This window comes from Lycorma delicatula, chromosome 1 (assembly GCF_047948215.1).
Source record: "Lycorma delicatula isolate Av1 chromosome 1, ASM4794821v1, whole genome shotgun sequence".
In the NCBI taxonomy this organism is placed as follows: domain Eukaryota; kingdom Metazoa; phylum Arthropoda; class Insecta; order Hemiptera; family Fulgoridae; genus Lycorma; species Lycorma delicatula.
The window spans coordinates 34,050,945-34,067,914 of record NC_134455.1 but is presented as its reverse complement, the minus strand read 5'-3'; the positions used below and the strand labels follow the sequence as shown (position 1 = coordinate 34,067,914).

The 16,970-nt window shown below is 32.9% G+C and overlaps 1 protein-coding gene across 1 annotated transcript in view; it reads right to left on the bottom strand.

The window, feature by feature from the left end:
* Positions 1-16,619, bottom strand: part of LOC142318078 (cytochrome b5 reductase 4-like) — a 71,612-nt gene extending 54,993 nt beyond the window's left edge. The window contains exons 1-3 of the mRNA XM_075354604.1: positions 16,519-16,619; positions 9,767-9,849; positions 2,298-2,652 (exon numbers count right to left, since the gene is read on the bottom strand). Coding sequence (XP_075210719.1) covers positions 2,298-2,652; positions 9,767-9,835 — 424 coding nt within the window. The 5' untranslated portion in view covers positions 9,836-9,849; positions 16,519-16,619. The remainder of the gene's footprint in view (positions 1-2,297; positions 2,653-9,766; positions 9,850-16,518) is intronic.
* Positions 16,620-16,970: the final 351 nt, after the last annotated feature.

The window sequence follows — 16,970 nt, the reverse complement described above, 5'->3', positions numbered from 1 at the left end:
TTAAACTGAATAATTTTAAAAATAAAATGTTAACATAGAAAATAATAAACTAATAAATATTTTATTCTGACCAGTACATAATAATACATTACATAGATCATATTAAGAGTAGGTTGGTATATGACTCCACAAATTAAAAAAACTGATGTGGACACCACATGACTTCCTTGTACACCTATTAAATTACATAAACATTTTTTTGCTGCACTTCATTTAAACTTAATTCATTTATCAAGTTCTTTAATAAAGTGGGCAGTTACACAATTGGATTTTGGTGGACACCACATTGCATCATTTTTTTGTGGTGTCCATATCAGAATTTTATATTAGTTATATATTAATTTTGTTTCACGTCGCTCAAGTATCTGGTGTAAGCAAGAACGTGCGGATCCTTAACCGTGTACACATCGGTCAGAATCCGACTTCATATATACATTTTTTTTTTAACTTTTTAGAGTTCTGTAAAAATGTTTGAATTAGAATGAAAAGTACATAAAATTTTATTTCACTAATAACTAATGATTTTTTTATTTATTTTTATTATTGAATTATTATTTATTGTAAAACGTTTTTTACAATTAGAGGTTAATAATTATTAATATATCAATACATTTAAAATAAAAACAAGTTAAAAAAATATATGTATATGAAGTCGGATTCTAATCGATGTACCTTCTCCTTGTAAGACCTAAATATTTCATTAATTAAAATTTTATTTGGCTATAACTGTTACAGTCTAACTGTAACAGACTATATCTGTTGGCTATATCTGTTGAAAATTTCTCAATGAGGGCTTATTACTGCAGTTAAGAAAAAGTTCAAAATCCAAATTTTTTTTGGATTTTGGGCTTTTTTGGACATTTTTGGTCCACTCGATTGCAATCAAACGGGGAGGTGAAAAATTAGATGTTACAACAGTTCGGAAATCCAAAATTTTAACATTATACGGCTAGTCGGTTTTGAGTTATACAAAATACATACGTACGTACGTACAGACGTCACGCTGGTGACGTCTGTATGTCTAGCTCAAACTAGTCAAAATGGATATTTCTATTGAAATCTGAAAACCTAAATTTTTCGCGATCACAATACCTCCTTTACTTCGTACAAGTAAGCAAAAAAATAATGAAAACATAATTTTCTCAGGCTGAAGTATTACTGTGTTACACAAAAATTATTTCTGTTGCCCGGTTTGATAGGAGTGGATGTTGTTTAAAAGTAATAACATTGTTACTGGATATTGTTCGTCTCAACATCACGGACTGGAGTCCGGAACAGAGCCCAGCAGAGATGCGTCCTGAAAGGCAGCCATAACAGAAGTGGATGAAGAACTTCTACACAACCTCTCCTTTAAAACTTACAAGCTAATTAAAATAAACCAGCAATTGCGACTCCTCCGGAGTAGGGGTCGCATTGCTCCCTCCTGATAGTTAGTGCCCCGTTGTGGCGTATTCCTGCTAGCCTATGAAGCGTTAGCACCGAAAGGACTTCAGTGGACGGTCTGAAGGGGAATTACGTCGGGAGGACAGGTTTCATAAGCCTAGCCTTCCGCGGTCGGCCCATAAAATGGGCTCGATAACGCTGGTTCAACAACGGATTGGAATGCAATTAAATCCGTCCTTAAAATACTAAATAATAAACAAAACTTGAAAAATTAGACCCGTCATTTAAAATAAACCTTTTAAAAACACGCCCGATTAGAATCATCCAGCAGCAAGGGACTCTGTCCAGGTTCTGCGATTTGTAGGGAGAAATAAACTCCCGCCAACTTTGCATTCCATTCCCGGATATTGTTAATAAAATTGTTATTTTTAAGGAATAAGTGATTATTACTTTTAGAAACTTCATAAATAAAAACAAACTGTTTGGTTAAAACTTTTACTTATCAAATATCAATATGCGTGACTGATGAATAAAAAATTATAAAAATAGAAATCAGAGCAAAGCAATGTAATTAAATTTGTAAATACGAGTAATTAGTATTTCTAGAGGAAGAAAATGTTGCCAAAAAGAAAATTTTCCTTCACCGTAAGGGAATTAGAACTATATTATTAGATACACCATACAGTAATAGAACTGGGAAATCAAATAGTTTATGTGTTGAAGAAAACACAAACGAAGTAGGAAGTTATTCAATTTTTCCTTTAACTAAATTGGCCAAAAAAGTATAGTCATGAAATTTTTTATTTATTACCAAAACAATAACGAGTTTATTTCCACCATGAAATGGCAATAACAGTATCGTTTTTCATATGAATTTAAATAAAAATATTCAGTTACCGTAATAAATTACTCACCTTCTAAAGTCTGTTTCACCTGGATAAATTTGCCGGGTAAAACATGTGAATAAACTTTTTTATCGTGCATCACTAAATCCAAAATCTTAGCACCGCCGAGATCCTTTACTGAATCTACTTTTGTTTGATAGTAATCTGGCATCGGAACACGTTTCAATCCTTCGTGAAATACCTTAATAGCAGCATTACCAGACCAGTGTTCAGTCTTTTCCTTCAGTAAACATACTTCAATCATTCCTAATTTACTTACTCTCAAAATACCAGGCCAAATAACAGGTTTTTTAAACATAAAATACCTACTGAAATAATTATGAGTTATTCTTAAGTAAGTACTATTTTCTAGTTCAATATTAACCTGAAAAAAAAAATTTAATAAGAAAAGATTAGTAATTTTTGTCTTAGCATAAATTTGGTTCAATAATGAGTTTAAGTATAATATTAGCCCTAATAACATGTGCTGGTTTTTCATTTAATAAAAAAAATTTCAGAACAGTTATACCTTATTATTATTTTTCTTGTTATACGCACGTCGACTTCTAACGTCATAGCCCTCGTCACATTCGTTAAAAGAGGTTTAGATCACCATTAGGTTCGTCATATGTAAGGATGTTAAGGGCCCTTACATTTTATTTAAAAATACCAAAATACACAGAACATCCAAAGACAAACACTGAAAACACTTACAGAATATAAAAGGCCCCGACATTAAAATTAAAAGTATATAAAACACAAAAATATAAATGAAAAAGAACGGCTCCACAAAACCAATATTTCCTTTTTTTGCCTCCCTTATTTTATTTAAGCACCCCCGGGGCAACCAGAACCGCCGTTAAGCAGCACATCATCGCCCATGGATGCTGTGGCAGTTGATTCCCCCTATAAATAGTTCCGTTGGATGTGACCCATCGGGGTCCCCCCCGCGTCATAAGAGCAATTTGACCGCCTGTCAGGACGGGCAAAGAACCCCTCGGCGGGGGGCTGCCCTCCCCGGTCCTGACCTACTTGGTTCCAGGCATGCCTTGCGCATACCCTTTGCCCCGCGCCAACAGTCCACCCTCGAGGGTCCCCCATGCCATCATCGGATAGCCCCGACTCACCCCACTCTTGCATGCAGGCAAGCCCGGGCGTCCTAGGCAAAAGGGCTACCTCTCGTCACTATACGTGTCACGCTTCAAGATTACACTTTTTTATATTTCATTATAAATAAAATTAAACCACATCCCTTAGAGATTCCTTAACACAGCCTTAATTTCCTTATAAACTTGTTAATAGTCCACTGGCATGCAGATACGCAACTATTTTTTCTTCACTTCCATTTTTCAAATCAGCAACAATACTATTTCTTACACCGAACCTCTTTCTGAGGTCCTCATATATGGTACACTCTGTTCCATTAGATGCTTGACTATAAGTGTTTTATTACAAACACTGTACACTGGGCTTTTTTCACCGGTTAACAAATATGAATTTATTATTCGCTTGTGACCGATTCTAAGTCTGGTCACCGCCAATTGTTCTCGGCGAGTCAGCTTCATTTCGCTCTTTCATTTATATAGAGAAGTTTTAACTGAGTTCAGTTTGGCATTTAATCTTCTCCTATCAGTACTTCTCCTGTTTCTTATTGTATTAGATAATTTTTAACATCTGCCACTCGTGCAGAAATTCCGTTTAAGTTATCACAGACTGTTACCTTTCTGGCAGCTTCGTCTGCGTTTTTATTCTCTGCAATACAAACATGCCCTAGAGGACATTCAAATACACATCACTGTCCTCGTCGATTTAAAACGTACAAATGGACATGATGTTTGCAATAAGGACGTCCTTAATGTTCTTGTACCGAATTGCAGTAAATTCACTTAGACAGTCGGAATACTTTAGCGTTGGTGGAGGCCTCTCATTTTTGGAGGTCTTTAATAGCTGTTTGTACAAGGAGTATATACCGAAGCCGTGGAAGGCGGTAAGTGTGGTCCTTCTGCCTAAAGGAGGTGGGGGGAATAGCTCACCAGGTTATAGACCAATTTGCCTTCTCAACAGCCTGGGCAAGCTGTTTGAGATTATACTAGCAAGAAGGCTTCAGGAGGAGTTGCAGAGGACTGGCGGACTATCAGACAGGCAGTATGGCTTCCGTAAGGGCGAAATCTCAGTTGACGCGATACAGAGAGTGGTGGATGTTGTGGAGAGGGCGACCAAGGGGGTCAAGACATGTTAGAAGGATTCCCCTGATATCCTACTAGACGTAGCCAATGCATTTAATACAGTGAGATGGGAGTCCATACTACGGCTGTTGGAAGAAAGAGGAATTAAGTTATATCTGCTTAGGATGATACAGCAGTACCTGAGTTGTAGAAAACTTAGAGTAATGTCTGAAGAAGGGGAGGAAATCGTTGTATCCATGCAGTGCGGGGTGCCATAAGAGTTCCTTTCTGGTCCCCGTACTGTGGAATGTGGTGTATGACGACCTTCGGAAAGACAGCAAAGGAGTTGAGCAACGTGGTGACGACGGCTACGAAGACAGTTGAGGAAATAACAAATCTGGCTCCAGGAAGAAGGTCTGCGGCTAGTGGTTAATAAGACCGAAATTATAGTGATGGCAGGAAGCCGGCGCTTGCCCCAGTTCTCAGTTGGAGTGGATGGTGTGCAGATTACTCCGAAGATTGGAACTAAGTACCTTGGGGTATGGCTCCATAAGTCTCGAAGATATGCCTACCATGTGCAGCAAGTGGTTATGAAGACCTCGGCGCTGGTTAGGCTTATGGCAAACGTCGGGGACCCAGAATCTCCAGGCGTCGATTGATAGCGTCTCCAGTGGTGTTGGCCGTGTTATATGCAGTGCCAGTATAGGTGGAGCCTTTTAGTATCCGAAGAAACACCCAGAGGTTAAATAGGGTGTACAGGAAGTTGGCGTTAAGGGTGGCACACCTGTACAGAACGGTCTCCCTTAATATCCTGCCACCACCAGTGGCAGGATAGCCGCCGTTGGACCTCGTGGCCAGGGAGAGGTTGGACAGGGCCACAAGAGGAAGGGAAGAGGCGAGGACACGAATGCTTACTGAGTGGCAAGAGAGGTGGCGTAGAGCAAAAGAGGACAGCTTGAATTATATATTGATACTTGATGTTACAGCGTCAGTTACCAGAACGCATGGGGAGGTGAACTTCTGGACGGTTCAGTGGCTAACGGGTCACGGGTTGTTTGGGATCTACCTCCGTAAAATTGGAAGAAGACGACGGATAGCTGCCAATACTACAATGCGATGGATTCTGTAAGGCACATTTTTTGACTGCCCAAGGTGGCTGGAGGAGAAACCTCAGGAAGATTTGGACTCATCGGAGGGTGTCATGCAGTTGATGCTATCTTCTGGTGAGGGCTGGAACATGTGTGTTCAATGGTTCCGAGGAGTACTTCGGCAAAAATTAGTTGAAGAAGAACATGTAGAAGACAGTGAAGATGTCGAGTGGGGGCGGTGATGGGGCGCCAGCTCTCAGGGACAAATAACAGGGGTGCCCTTGCATTGTCGTCATCGATGGCTCCCTGAAGACGCGCCCTTGCCGTCTGGGGTCAGCATCACTGTCGAGAGAGTGATGCCGACCACAATAAAATACAAATTTAAATATAATTAAACAATATAGTAATCAATAAAATATACAACCCTAAATTTATGTTTGTTTTTTAACTTTGACTTTGATATGTATAGTGCATATATATATTTTTGTAAATAGAGTGTGAATGAGAGGTGTAAATATTTGTATGAATGTGAGGTGTGCCCTCACATCATACAAATCTCACATGTGACGTGCGTGGTGCTGAGGTTATGCAATCGGCGCCAATTCCAGCATCACGTTGCATGAGGGAGTGGTTTTTTAATGGATCCCACTGCAGTAGGCAGTGAACCCTACACATCCGGTATGTACGGACTACTGTACATTTAGTTGAGACAAAGTTTCCCACTTTTGACGTAAAACAAAAAAAAGGACATATCGAATGCCTTCTGCAAATCACTCTGATACAATATTTTCCTGTGAAAAAGCTGTTATATATGATGCTCTCAAAGTTGATCAAATGATCAGTAGTGGTATTGTTGAAAATCTGCTTGATGTAAGTATAAGAAATTTTCTTTTTCTAAAATCCAAATGAGTCGATTATTTATCATTTTTCTCATAGCGCTCGTCAAAGAAAGAGAACGGTAACTGTTGTCAGATTTTTATCTTTCTTTACCACTGGAACAATCAATATATGCTTTTTTCCACTGCTGCGGGTGCATTCCATCTCGCCATATCTGATTATATATTTCTGACAATCTAAGTTTTTTACTGGTATTCAGCTGCCTGATCATGTCATAATGAATTTCATCTGGACCAGCAGCTGTGTTACCGGCTTCCTCCAACGCTTTTACAAGTTCTATTTTAAACGGTATATGAATAATTTATTTCAGTTCTGAAACTTAGTACACCCTAAAGTTCTGTTTTATTCATTCTAAAATATTTATCGTTGTTAGCCGTCTTGCTGGCTTCTTCGAAATGATTGGCTAGTAGCTCTGCAATTTCGTTTGGAGTATCTTTAACGACATCTTCACGGTGAAGGCAAGTTATGGGAGCAAAGCTTGCACGCCCGCAAATCGCCTTCACTTTCTTCCGTCTTATGGAGTTGTGTTTCTGTCAATGGATGATACGTATTGCTGCAGGATCGTTTTTAGAGTCTATCATAAGTCTTTTTGCATACGCCCTGTATTTTTTTTAAAGGCAATTAGATTTTCTAGTGTTGGACGTTTCTTAAAAGTGTTATACGCTTTTTTCTTTTAATAGCTCATTTACTTCATGGTTCCACCACGGAACGGGTCGTTTCTTGCGTTTCCCAGATATTTTATGAATATATCTTGATGCCAAGTCAAGTATGGCATTAGTTGTACCGTCGACATCGGCTTCGATAACTCCAGTTGTTTCAAAAAGTATCATTCTAACTTGTCCAATCTGCCTTATCAAACAGCCGTCTTTTGGAGATGAGATATATTTTCTTTGTAACGTCAGTTATAATTTGCACCGAAAAATGATCGCTTCTATGTAGGTCCCCTAATACATGGAAAGTGTACCTCGGTGCTATCGATCCAAATATAAGTGCTAGATCTATACAGGACGTCAATCCATCTCTGGCATTCAAAAAAATTCCTGAACCATCATTTAAGATAATGAAATCAGAATTCAGCAGGAACTTTTCCAATTCTCTTCCAGGTGGATATACGGATATACTCAATCCGACCCCCAAAGAGAATTGTGTTCATTGAACTCATCCACCAGTAGTATGGGTGGGGGAAGTGCAGAAATTAATTGTGCTATGTCATCCTCCTTCCAATCAAAATTCGGCAAGTATATGCAGCAGATAATGATCTGAAGCAGCCGCTTCATTCTGATTGCAACCGCTTGTAGATTTGTATTTAGATCAACAGCTTCGGTGGTAGCTCTAGTTGATGTTTATATGGCTACCTCTAACTCTTATATTTGGCGATCAATCTCGCCAAAATATATCACATCTTCTTTATTGGAAATTGTCATTTTGGCAGAAATGTGTTTCTTGCAGGCATATACAATTTGGGTCTACATCATGTACCAAGCGTTGAAGCTCATGGTTGTTTGACAAACATCCATTAATGTTCCACTGAATTATCTACTCGCTAATTTTTTTAATTATTAATTATTTAAACTCTTGGTTTGCCTTTCAGCCACCCTTTTTTCCTCTTTTCCATGTAAAGTGAATGCACATCCATTAACATGTGTAAATCTTTGACCAGTTTATCTTTTCCTGCATAACATTTAAGATGCATTGACTGCTTTGATCGAAGTCACTTGTTTAGCTTTGCTGATCCACAAGAACCAGTTTAGTAAACATTGCTAATATGTTTATAATACATTTGTAATATACATTTTATAAAATTATCAGTTATTGTTATTTGACCCCCACTTCACACTGTTCATTTTTAAGATTCTACTCTCTTAGACAGCAAATACAGTGAAACTACCAGATTATAAGAAGATACTATATTTAATCTTGTTTATAAGATTAATGAACATACAGTTTTAACTCTGTTGAATTGTTCTCTACAGTTTTCTGCTGCTGACTTGTATGTATATATTGGATGATACAAAATGAAAAAAGATTGCTTTGTACTGTGTTGGGTGATTAACAAAGTAACTTGATATAGATGTGTGGTTTTCAGAGACAGTATACATGATAACAAAATTATCTGGTACAAACATAATACACATACAAATGCACAAAATATGAGTATAATATGCTGATTTTACACATATAAAAGGTGTGAACTTACATGTTTTGAATGAACAAAATCTATAACTTTTCTAAATCTGATGACATTTTACCAAATTACCAAACTACTATAGTATTTAATGTACTACAGTTACTTACAGAGATACATTCAATCACTTAGTAAAGGGATCTCCTAATCGCTTCCAAACAGGTGCCATCAAAACAGTGCCACCTGCAATACCAGCAATGTCAGGACTTGTGAAAGTACTTTTCTGTGTTTTTTCATAATTCTCAGTAGCAACAGGCTAAAACCTAATGACAGTTACTTAAATATGGATGAATTTTGTTGGATATGAAAACATGTCATGCCTGAGTGGAACTGAAACATAGAACTTTGAACCTTTAGACAAAAGGAAGAGGTGCAACCACCACAGAGTTAGCAAAATGGTAATATAATCAGAAAGTTATTTTTTTTTTTTTTTACATTTGTTTTATTTTTATATAATTTTCTCAAACCGTTATCTGAAATATGTAGAATACAGTAGCAAATGGTTGTGATGTCACTAGCACCAAACAGCTATAATCAAATAACATCAGCCCCTTCAACTTTTTTTGCAATCGTGATATCTGAATAGAAAATATTATTTAACAACTATGTTCATCTCCATGAACTGCAGATAACATGAAGCCTAAGATATCTGTGAAATTTATATGAATCAGACTCTCAAACTCTCTCTATGGCCTCCCTTTGAAAGAAAGTCATACATTCAAAATATCATAGATATTTTAAAATGTAACAGTGTTACTGGTAAAATTAGGATAAATTTGGTAAGGAAATTAAGATAAAGTAATTGTCTAATGTTGTAAAAATTGTTAATTTGAAGTAAATTAAAGCAGATAACATCATTTTTTATTTTAATAAAACAATTGACTTAAATTTGAGTAAAATTTTATTTTTGTAAAAATGGCTCATTAAATTCATTACCTACTGAAAATCTTAAACTATGTTTTTGTTAAACCCAGACTTTTTACTGAATGTAAACAGAAAAGGATCATCAATTTACTCTTTTTTCAGACCAGAATCAAATTTTTAAATTAAATTTAAGGAACAGAATACTAGCAATAACTGAAAAAAATATAAATAGTTTAGTTATAATTAAAATTTTTACAAAATAAATAAAATATACAATTATACAATATATTTATTTACTACCTGATTTGGAGAGCGATCTTCAGTACTGACTAAAATTGAGACAAGGTTTACAGCTTGTAGTATATGCATTTTCCAGCTCTCTTCTGTAAAGAAATACAAAATTTAAGATTTAAAAATTTTATGGAATATAAATACTTACGTGATTATTACTCAGATGAAACAAAATAAATTTTTTAGCTTATGTTATTAGACAAAGTTTGTTTATAAAATAAAATGTACAAGTAGCAAAAAAGACCTTTTTTTTGTAAAGAAATGGGTGGATATATACATTTATTTAATCTAAAAACCAATTTCTCTTGGAAAAATATCTAATAAAAGATAAAAATGTAAAATAAACAATATTTGAAGGAAAGCAAGTCTTTTTGAAGGTGTTAAGAAAGTACAAACTAAATAATAAATGATACAGGTGGATTTTTAAGGTAATAACTCTATCAGTTATACTAGCAACGGAGTTATACTGTCATTTAGGCAGGCAAAATTATGTAGAGTACTTAAGGATGCCTAAATAATCTACCTCATCTCCAGTTAATTCTGAATTGGGGTATTAACAACAACAGCCTCTATCTTTGACTTTCCTTTGTTAAATCATTCCACATAGACATTTCTTCTTAGGTCACTGAGTGATCTCTCACCTCATTTGCCATTCATTATCTCTCATTGCTGCAGTATTATCAACAAACAAGCCAAACTTTGTTCCAGCTTGTCTACAATAGAATTTTCATTTATGTATTTTGTCCAATACTGTGCTAAATCAGGACATGTGAATAATGAAAGAGCACTTTATTGTTCTTTAATACCAGAAATTATATCATCATCTTGCACAAAAAATTGGCATACAAAAACTGTTGAAAAATAGACATGCAAAATTTTTGAAATACAAAAATTTTATTTTATGAATTCATTTAATTTGTGAATGTAAATGCTGAATTTCTGTATACAGATTTCTGTGCATAAAGGATACAAACAGTATTTTGCAGTTTTTTTTTTAGTGTAGCTGTAGTTACAGAACCAGAACCAGAAGAAAATCATTATTTTAACACCCATCTACATAATGCATTTACTAAATTTTTTTCATACATGATGGGATTAAATTTCCACTGGTCTTGAATGAAGCTATGATAGTGTTAGTTATGTTTCTAGTACTCATTTTGTTATTAGAAACTTTTGTAAAGTGGTTGGTTTTAATACGTTGGTAGAAAGTTATATAATTTTTTCCTTATTACTACATATACAAATTCAAACTTTACATACAGTAAAACAAATTTGAAGAAAATTGGCCCAAAAAATATGAAATAATCTACTACACAACCTCTAATTCAACTCCATTTTCTGAAACAATGGCCAATTGCATTTATTATATTATTGTGGCTACAAAAGCTTCTACTTGTAAATAAGCAACATGGGTGCACTATAACAAAAAATATTTAATTACTGAAAAGTAAAAATGAAGAATTTAATTTTTCTGATTTGAAAAAAAATAAATTTTTTTTTAATATGTGTATTTTAAAATAATGTGACTATAAAATTTAAAAATTTGATCAAAACTAAAAAAGAAGTGAGCTTCTGAAGTTCTGTAAAAAGAAAATAATGAATTTTATTTCTGAAATATCATACTCTTGGGTTGGTTCAGATAAACAGAGTTTCAAGTATTCTATTTTACAGTTTTTATCGTCTGATATAAAAAATATATAATAAATGAAGTTATTACAGTAAATATTTTTTAAATTATTTTTTCAATAAAAAAAAATATTTAACTGTATGAATACAAACATTTAGAAATTTACAAAGATTTCAATTATAGTTATATCAGTATCATTCTTTGTCCTTCATTTTCTGTATTATATCTATTAAAACATCTGAACAAATATTGAATTTCTTTCTTTCTAAGAAAAATTGCATTTTTACAATACATTTTATGTTATTTGTCTCTTTCCAGTGTAAAGTTTAATTTATTGGTTTAATGTGTTTATTTGATTGAAAAATGTTTTGTTTCCCTAAATTTCAATTGTCCTTCAGATCATCCAAGAATTCAGATCATCTTTGGATGATCTGAATTCTCCTATTGTTTTTCACTATTATCATCATATCATAATAATCTTTTCACCAATATCGCGCTTTAAAATAGCTTCCCAAAAGGTTTTTGCTAGCAGATAATTTTTGTTCCCTTGACATTAAAAAAAATCATTGCCGAAATTCTTGAGCAATGTTAACTAAGTGAATCATAATTAGTTATATTACATTGTTTACAATCATTTGTAAAAATATTTTGGTAGAAATAATACTTTTGTTCATAAAACAACTGTAATGGACTTACGCCACTCCTCTCTCATATCAGTACTGTGTATAGATCCAGACATAACTACAATGTAGTACAATACACACAGTCAATATATTAATCTGAGTTTTAATATAAAAGAATATTTACAACAAAAAGATAATACTAATATACTAAGCTTTCAATAAATTGAGAATTCTTAAGCGTGAGAAAAGTGAAAAGTGTGAGAAAATATTTTATCAGATATATCTTGATATAAAATAAAGGTAGGCAAAGCACATCAAATCTTCATTATGAAAACCACTCATGATAGTCAAAGATGAAGGTCAGATAGTGGACTCATTCTCTATTTAACCAGAGAGAGAAAATTGTGAGAAAGCCTTGTCATATATCTAAAAATAAACAACACACCAACAGGGTTGAATTTTCAACTTTGAAGACATGATTATAAAGTGCAATTTTTGCACTTTAAAATTACAGTAATCATTCCATAGACTAACAGTCTTGTGCAAATTAATGTGAACAAGAGTATATTTTCAAAAATAATTAAATTTATTATATATAAAGAATGTAGTGTTTATAACAATATTTTTTTTTAGTTTTTAATATATCCTCCTCAATATTTAATAACCATTTCAGTTTTTTTAGGCATTGAATCTATAATTTTTTTATATACTTCTTTAATTTCTTAATCATGAAACCACACCTTTATCAAAGCATGAATCATCTTCTCTTTGGCATTGCAGTCCATTTGTTCAGTCTTTTCTTCACAACTGCCCATAAATTTTCAATTGGGTTCAGGTCTGGTAATCTCCAGGCCAGTCCAAGCACTGAATCCCTTTTTGAGATATGAAAAGCTTAACTTTCTTTGATGAGTGGTAGTGGACCAAATCTTGTTTAAAAACAGCATTTTCGACTCCAAGTAATCTGCATATTTTTGAAGTTCTGGTAGAGCCCTATTTTCCAATAATCGGATGTACTTTTCACTGTTAATCATCCCAAAGATGGGTATTAAAGTGTTAGGCCTCAAGTAGCTGTAACATTCCCAAAACATCTTTAAACTATGCTTTCCAGTTTGTTTGATGTGCTTTGGCAAAACCAAAACAACCACAGTTTTCCATCATCACTTCTTCGTACACATGACACACTTACACCCTAAATGAAAATGACTCTCGTCAGAAAAAATAACTTTTCTCCAAGTCTCAGTACTCCAGTTTTTGTAAATTTTGGCCTTTTCTTCTTCATGGCATTCTAAGAAGTTGTTTTCTTATCAATCGTTGTGCCATGCGACCACTTTCCAGAAGTTTTCTTCGCAAAATGGAACCGTGAATTTTCACACCAGCTGATTCTAAGTATTTTTGTAACGCAAAACTTTTTCTCTGAGGATTAATTTTATTTGTTCTATGTAAAATAGCATCATCTTTAAGGTGGTTTTACATTTTCTTCCATAGCGACCTTTTTGTTGGGTGAAATTGTACCCATCTCAAGATTTTACCAAATTACCTTATTACTCCCTAGACTAACCTTACACTCTGCTGCTATCTGTCTTCGAGTCATATGAATATGTTCATTAAGTGTTATTATCTTGTTTCTTTTCTTAGGGGTTAAATCCATATTGCTACTTTTCAAATTTATTAACAAAATCACAAGATCACTTACACTAGAAGAAACCAAAATAAAATAGGCAAGCAATAGACATAACCTTTCAAAACAAACAATATACTCTCAGGTAATACTTGAAATGAAGGGAAACATATGTACTACATTTTGAATCAGTAATACAACATAACTAACTAAAAATTACTTCTTGTTCACATTAATTTGCACAAGAATGTAATCAGGAAGATTTATTGACGTTCACATCAGAGAATAAGAGCAGAATAAATTTTATTATCAAACAGTGCCAGAGAACTTATTAGGTTAATTTTTCATCAAATAAAATCCCAATCATTCGACACCTTCACCTCCACAAAAAATGCTTGGATGTATAAAAATAAGATTTACTGTCTGAATCACTAAAATATAAATTCAGGCAATTGCTGTTGTAAGAGCTTCGATACTCTTTTCCTTTCATGTACTTTTAAAACTGATAAATTTAAATGCTTAAAATCCTGTGTTTGAACATCAAACACCAGTAACAAAACTTCTGGTGAAAATTACTTTTTTATCATTTCACACAACTCCCATCACTTGGTGCACTGCAGTTAGTAATAATTATTGACAAAAATCATTTTATACAAAAAAATCTTTTCAGTTCTTTAATAGCCAAAGGAATGCAAAATGTAGCATCTGGAATATGAAGAAGACATATATTTTATTACTAAAAAATCTCTTACAAACATACCAAAATTTCAAACTTAATATTGACTAAGTTGACCACAACAAGTATCAGTTTAGGTAGCATCTATCTACGGTAATGCATTACTGATAACTGAATAAATGATTATTATATGTAAATGATGTTGAACCCATGAATTCAAAAAATTATTTTCATATAAATCAGTAATTACATTCATTTTGGTATACTGATGTGATAATGAGTGGTTTTTTGTTAGCAATTAATAAAATATATGTCAACTTCAAGTTCCAGATATTATATCTTGTTTTCTCCTTGTCTGTTTAATAACGAGAAAGTCTAATAAAAATTTTATTTTCAGAAAAGAATTTTCTTTTATTTATTTTTGGAGATCACCAGAGTCAATTAGGTGATTTGCTGCTATTCCGCTTTATCTAATCTTTTAATCTCTACATATTTACTACTCCCTACGTCCTCAACTAACTGTGGTTTTAAATTTTCCATTCTTTGTAATCACAATTTTGTTTCACATACAATTAATAGTTCATTAATTAACTTAATCAGTTCTAGCAGTGAATTCTCTCATTTCTAACTTCCTGATTAAAATATTTTTAAAACACCCCTATAAAATTGTATTTATTAGAAACACACATAAAGAATATGTTGTGGCATTGATATGTTAATGATATTATACTTCTTTATATAAGCAACACAAACATCCATCATGTTTATCTATAAACAACACCTCAACAATCATATAATTTGCTGCAGAATATGAATTCAATGACACTATCTAAGACCTCACAGTATTTAAAGTAATCATGAAATATACTTCAAAATGTGTAGAAATTTTATCACAATTGGTACACTTACATGTAACATATCTAATTTTCCTGTTTAGCATAAAGAAATACAGAGGCATACAGGGGCACATTTTCATTAATGTATTGTTTAATATACTTTTAAACTGAAAACTACAAACACATAATTAATAAATGTGATGTCTAGTACACATTAGTTGTTTTTCACGTATAGATATAGACAACATAATATGTAAAATACAAAAAATTTCAAAAGCATATCTGGTAATAAAATAAATATAATGCTAATATACAAAATATAAACAAAATCTCCAAAAGAGAAGATTATTGTGTTTATTTTAAAACCATATACGAAATAAATAAAATCACATGACAGATAAAAACATGTAATTACAAGAACAAAGTGTACAACAAACATTACAACTTACAAGTGTACAACATAGAAGTACAAATATGAATTTATAACTAAACTAAATACCATATAGATCAAAATCTGGATGCAGAATCATTCTCATAGTAAAATGCAAAGAATTCAAAAACAAATATAATTACTCTGCTCAGCATTTCAATCAAGTCTTTGCACATCATGAATTAATGAATAAACAGATCATACATAAAAATACTAACCATAACATATAAATTTTACACATGGCATATAAAAGCTACTTTTTAGCTTTAGCTCCTACCTTTAGGAACTTGACAATCCAGCAAATGGCTTTACTATCTAACTATTTTAGAGCACCATTAACAATAATCATATCTGCACCACCACTAAGGTGTTTAATATTGAGAATTATTCTATCATAGTTCTGGATAGACCTTTTAGTGGCATATCTCCACAAACAAACCTTCTTTAAAACTCACCTAGTTTGAAATTAGCACATTATTTCAAAAAATTAAATTATGAGATGACTTTCTCAATAACCTGCAATTCCAAAAAGTTCCTTTTAAAGTTTAAAAGCAAACTCACAATATATAATTATTGGTTAGCAAAAAGATGATGAAGTTAGAACTTTGATGTTTATTTGGTTCCTGCTGCAGAATGGATGCTCCAGTAAACTATACATAAGTTGTGTGCAATTAAAAAAATGTTTATTTGACAAGAATAGAAATAAAATAATTCCAGACCTACTCAGAATTTGTTATCCCCAGCTATTGCTTTAAGTTCTTCAGTTATTTACTCTTTCTTCATGTTGACATTTATAAATTGCATATAAAGAAGACGTCATAAAACAAGTTAACCTATTTCAACTTTCAACAAATTAAGCACAAGTTAATTTAACTAATATTATTAAAACACAGAGAACAATAAACAAAAAGGTAAGTGAATAAACTATTACTTAAAAAAAAATTAATTTACCTCACAGTATTGGTGAAGACAAACATAGGTCAGGGACTTTAATTATAAAAAAATAAATTAGAAGGTAAATTGATGCATTATGAATAATATCTACCTTCACGTCACCCACATTCCTAGAGATCTGAAAATGAAATCTTATCTCTAAAAATAAAGATAAACAGTAGTAGTACTTTTATAATCTTACTTAATTAAAATGAAACAAGCAGCAGCAGCATAACACCCAATCGTTTCTTTTCTTCAAATAGTATATTTATTCTTTATTATGCTATTTATTTCTTTTTTTTTACCACTCTAAAACCAATAACAGCAGAGAAATTATTTTAGATGTATGGATGAAGACTACTCAAAGCATATTAATTATAATTATTTATATAAAACATTTAGGGTAAGATTACTCAACTTTTTACTTACACATACAACAAAGATACAACATTTCTACAATAAATAAATTT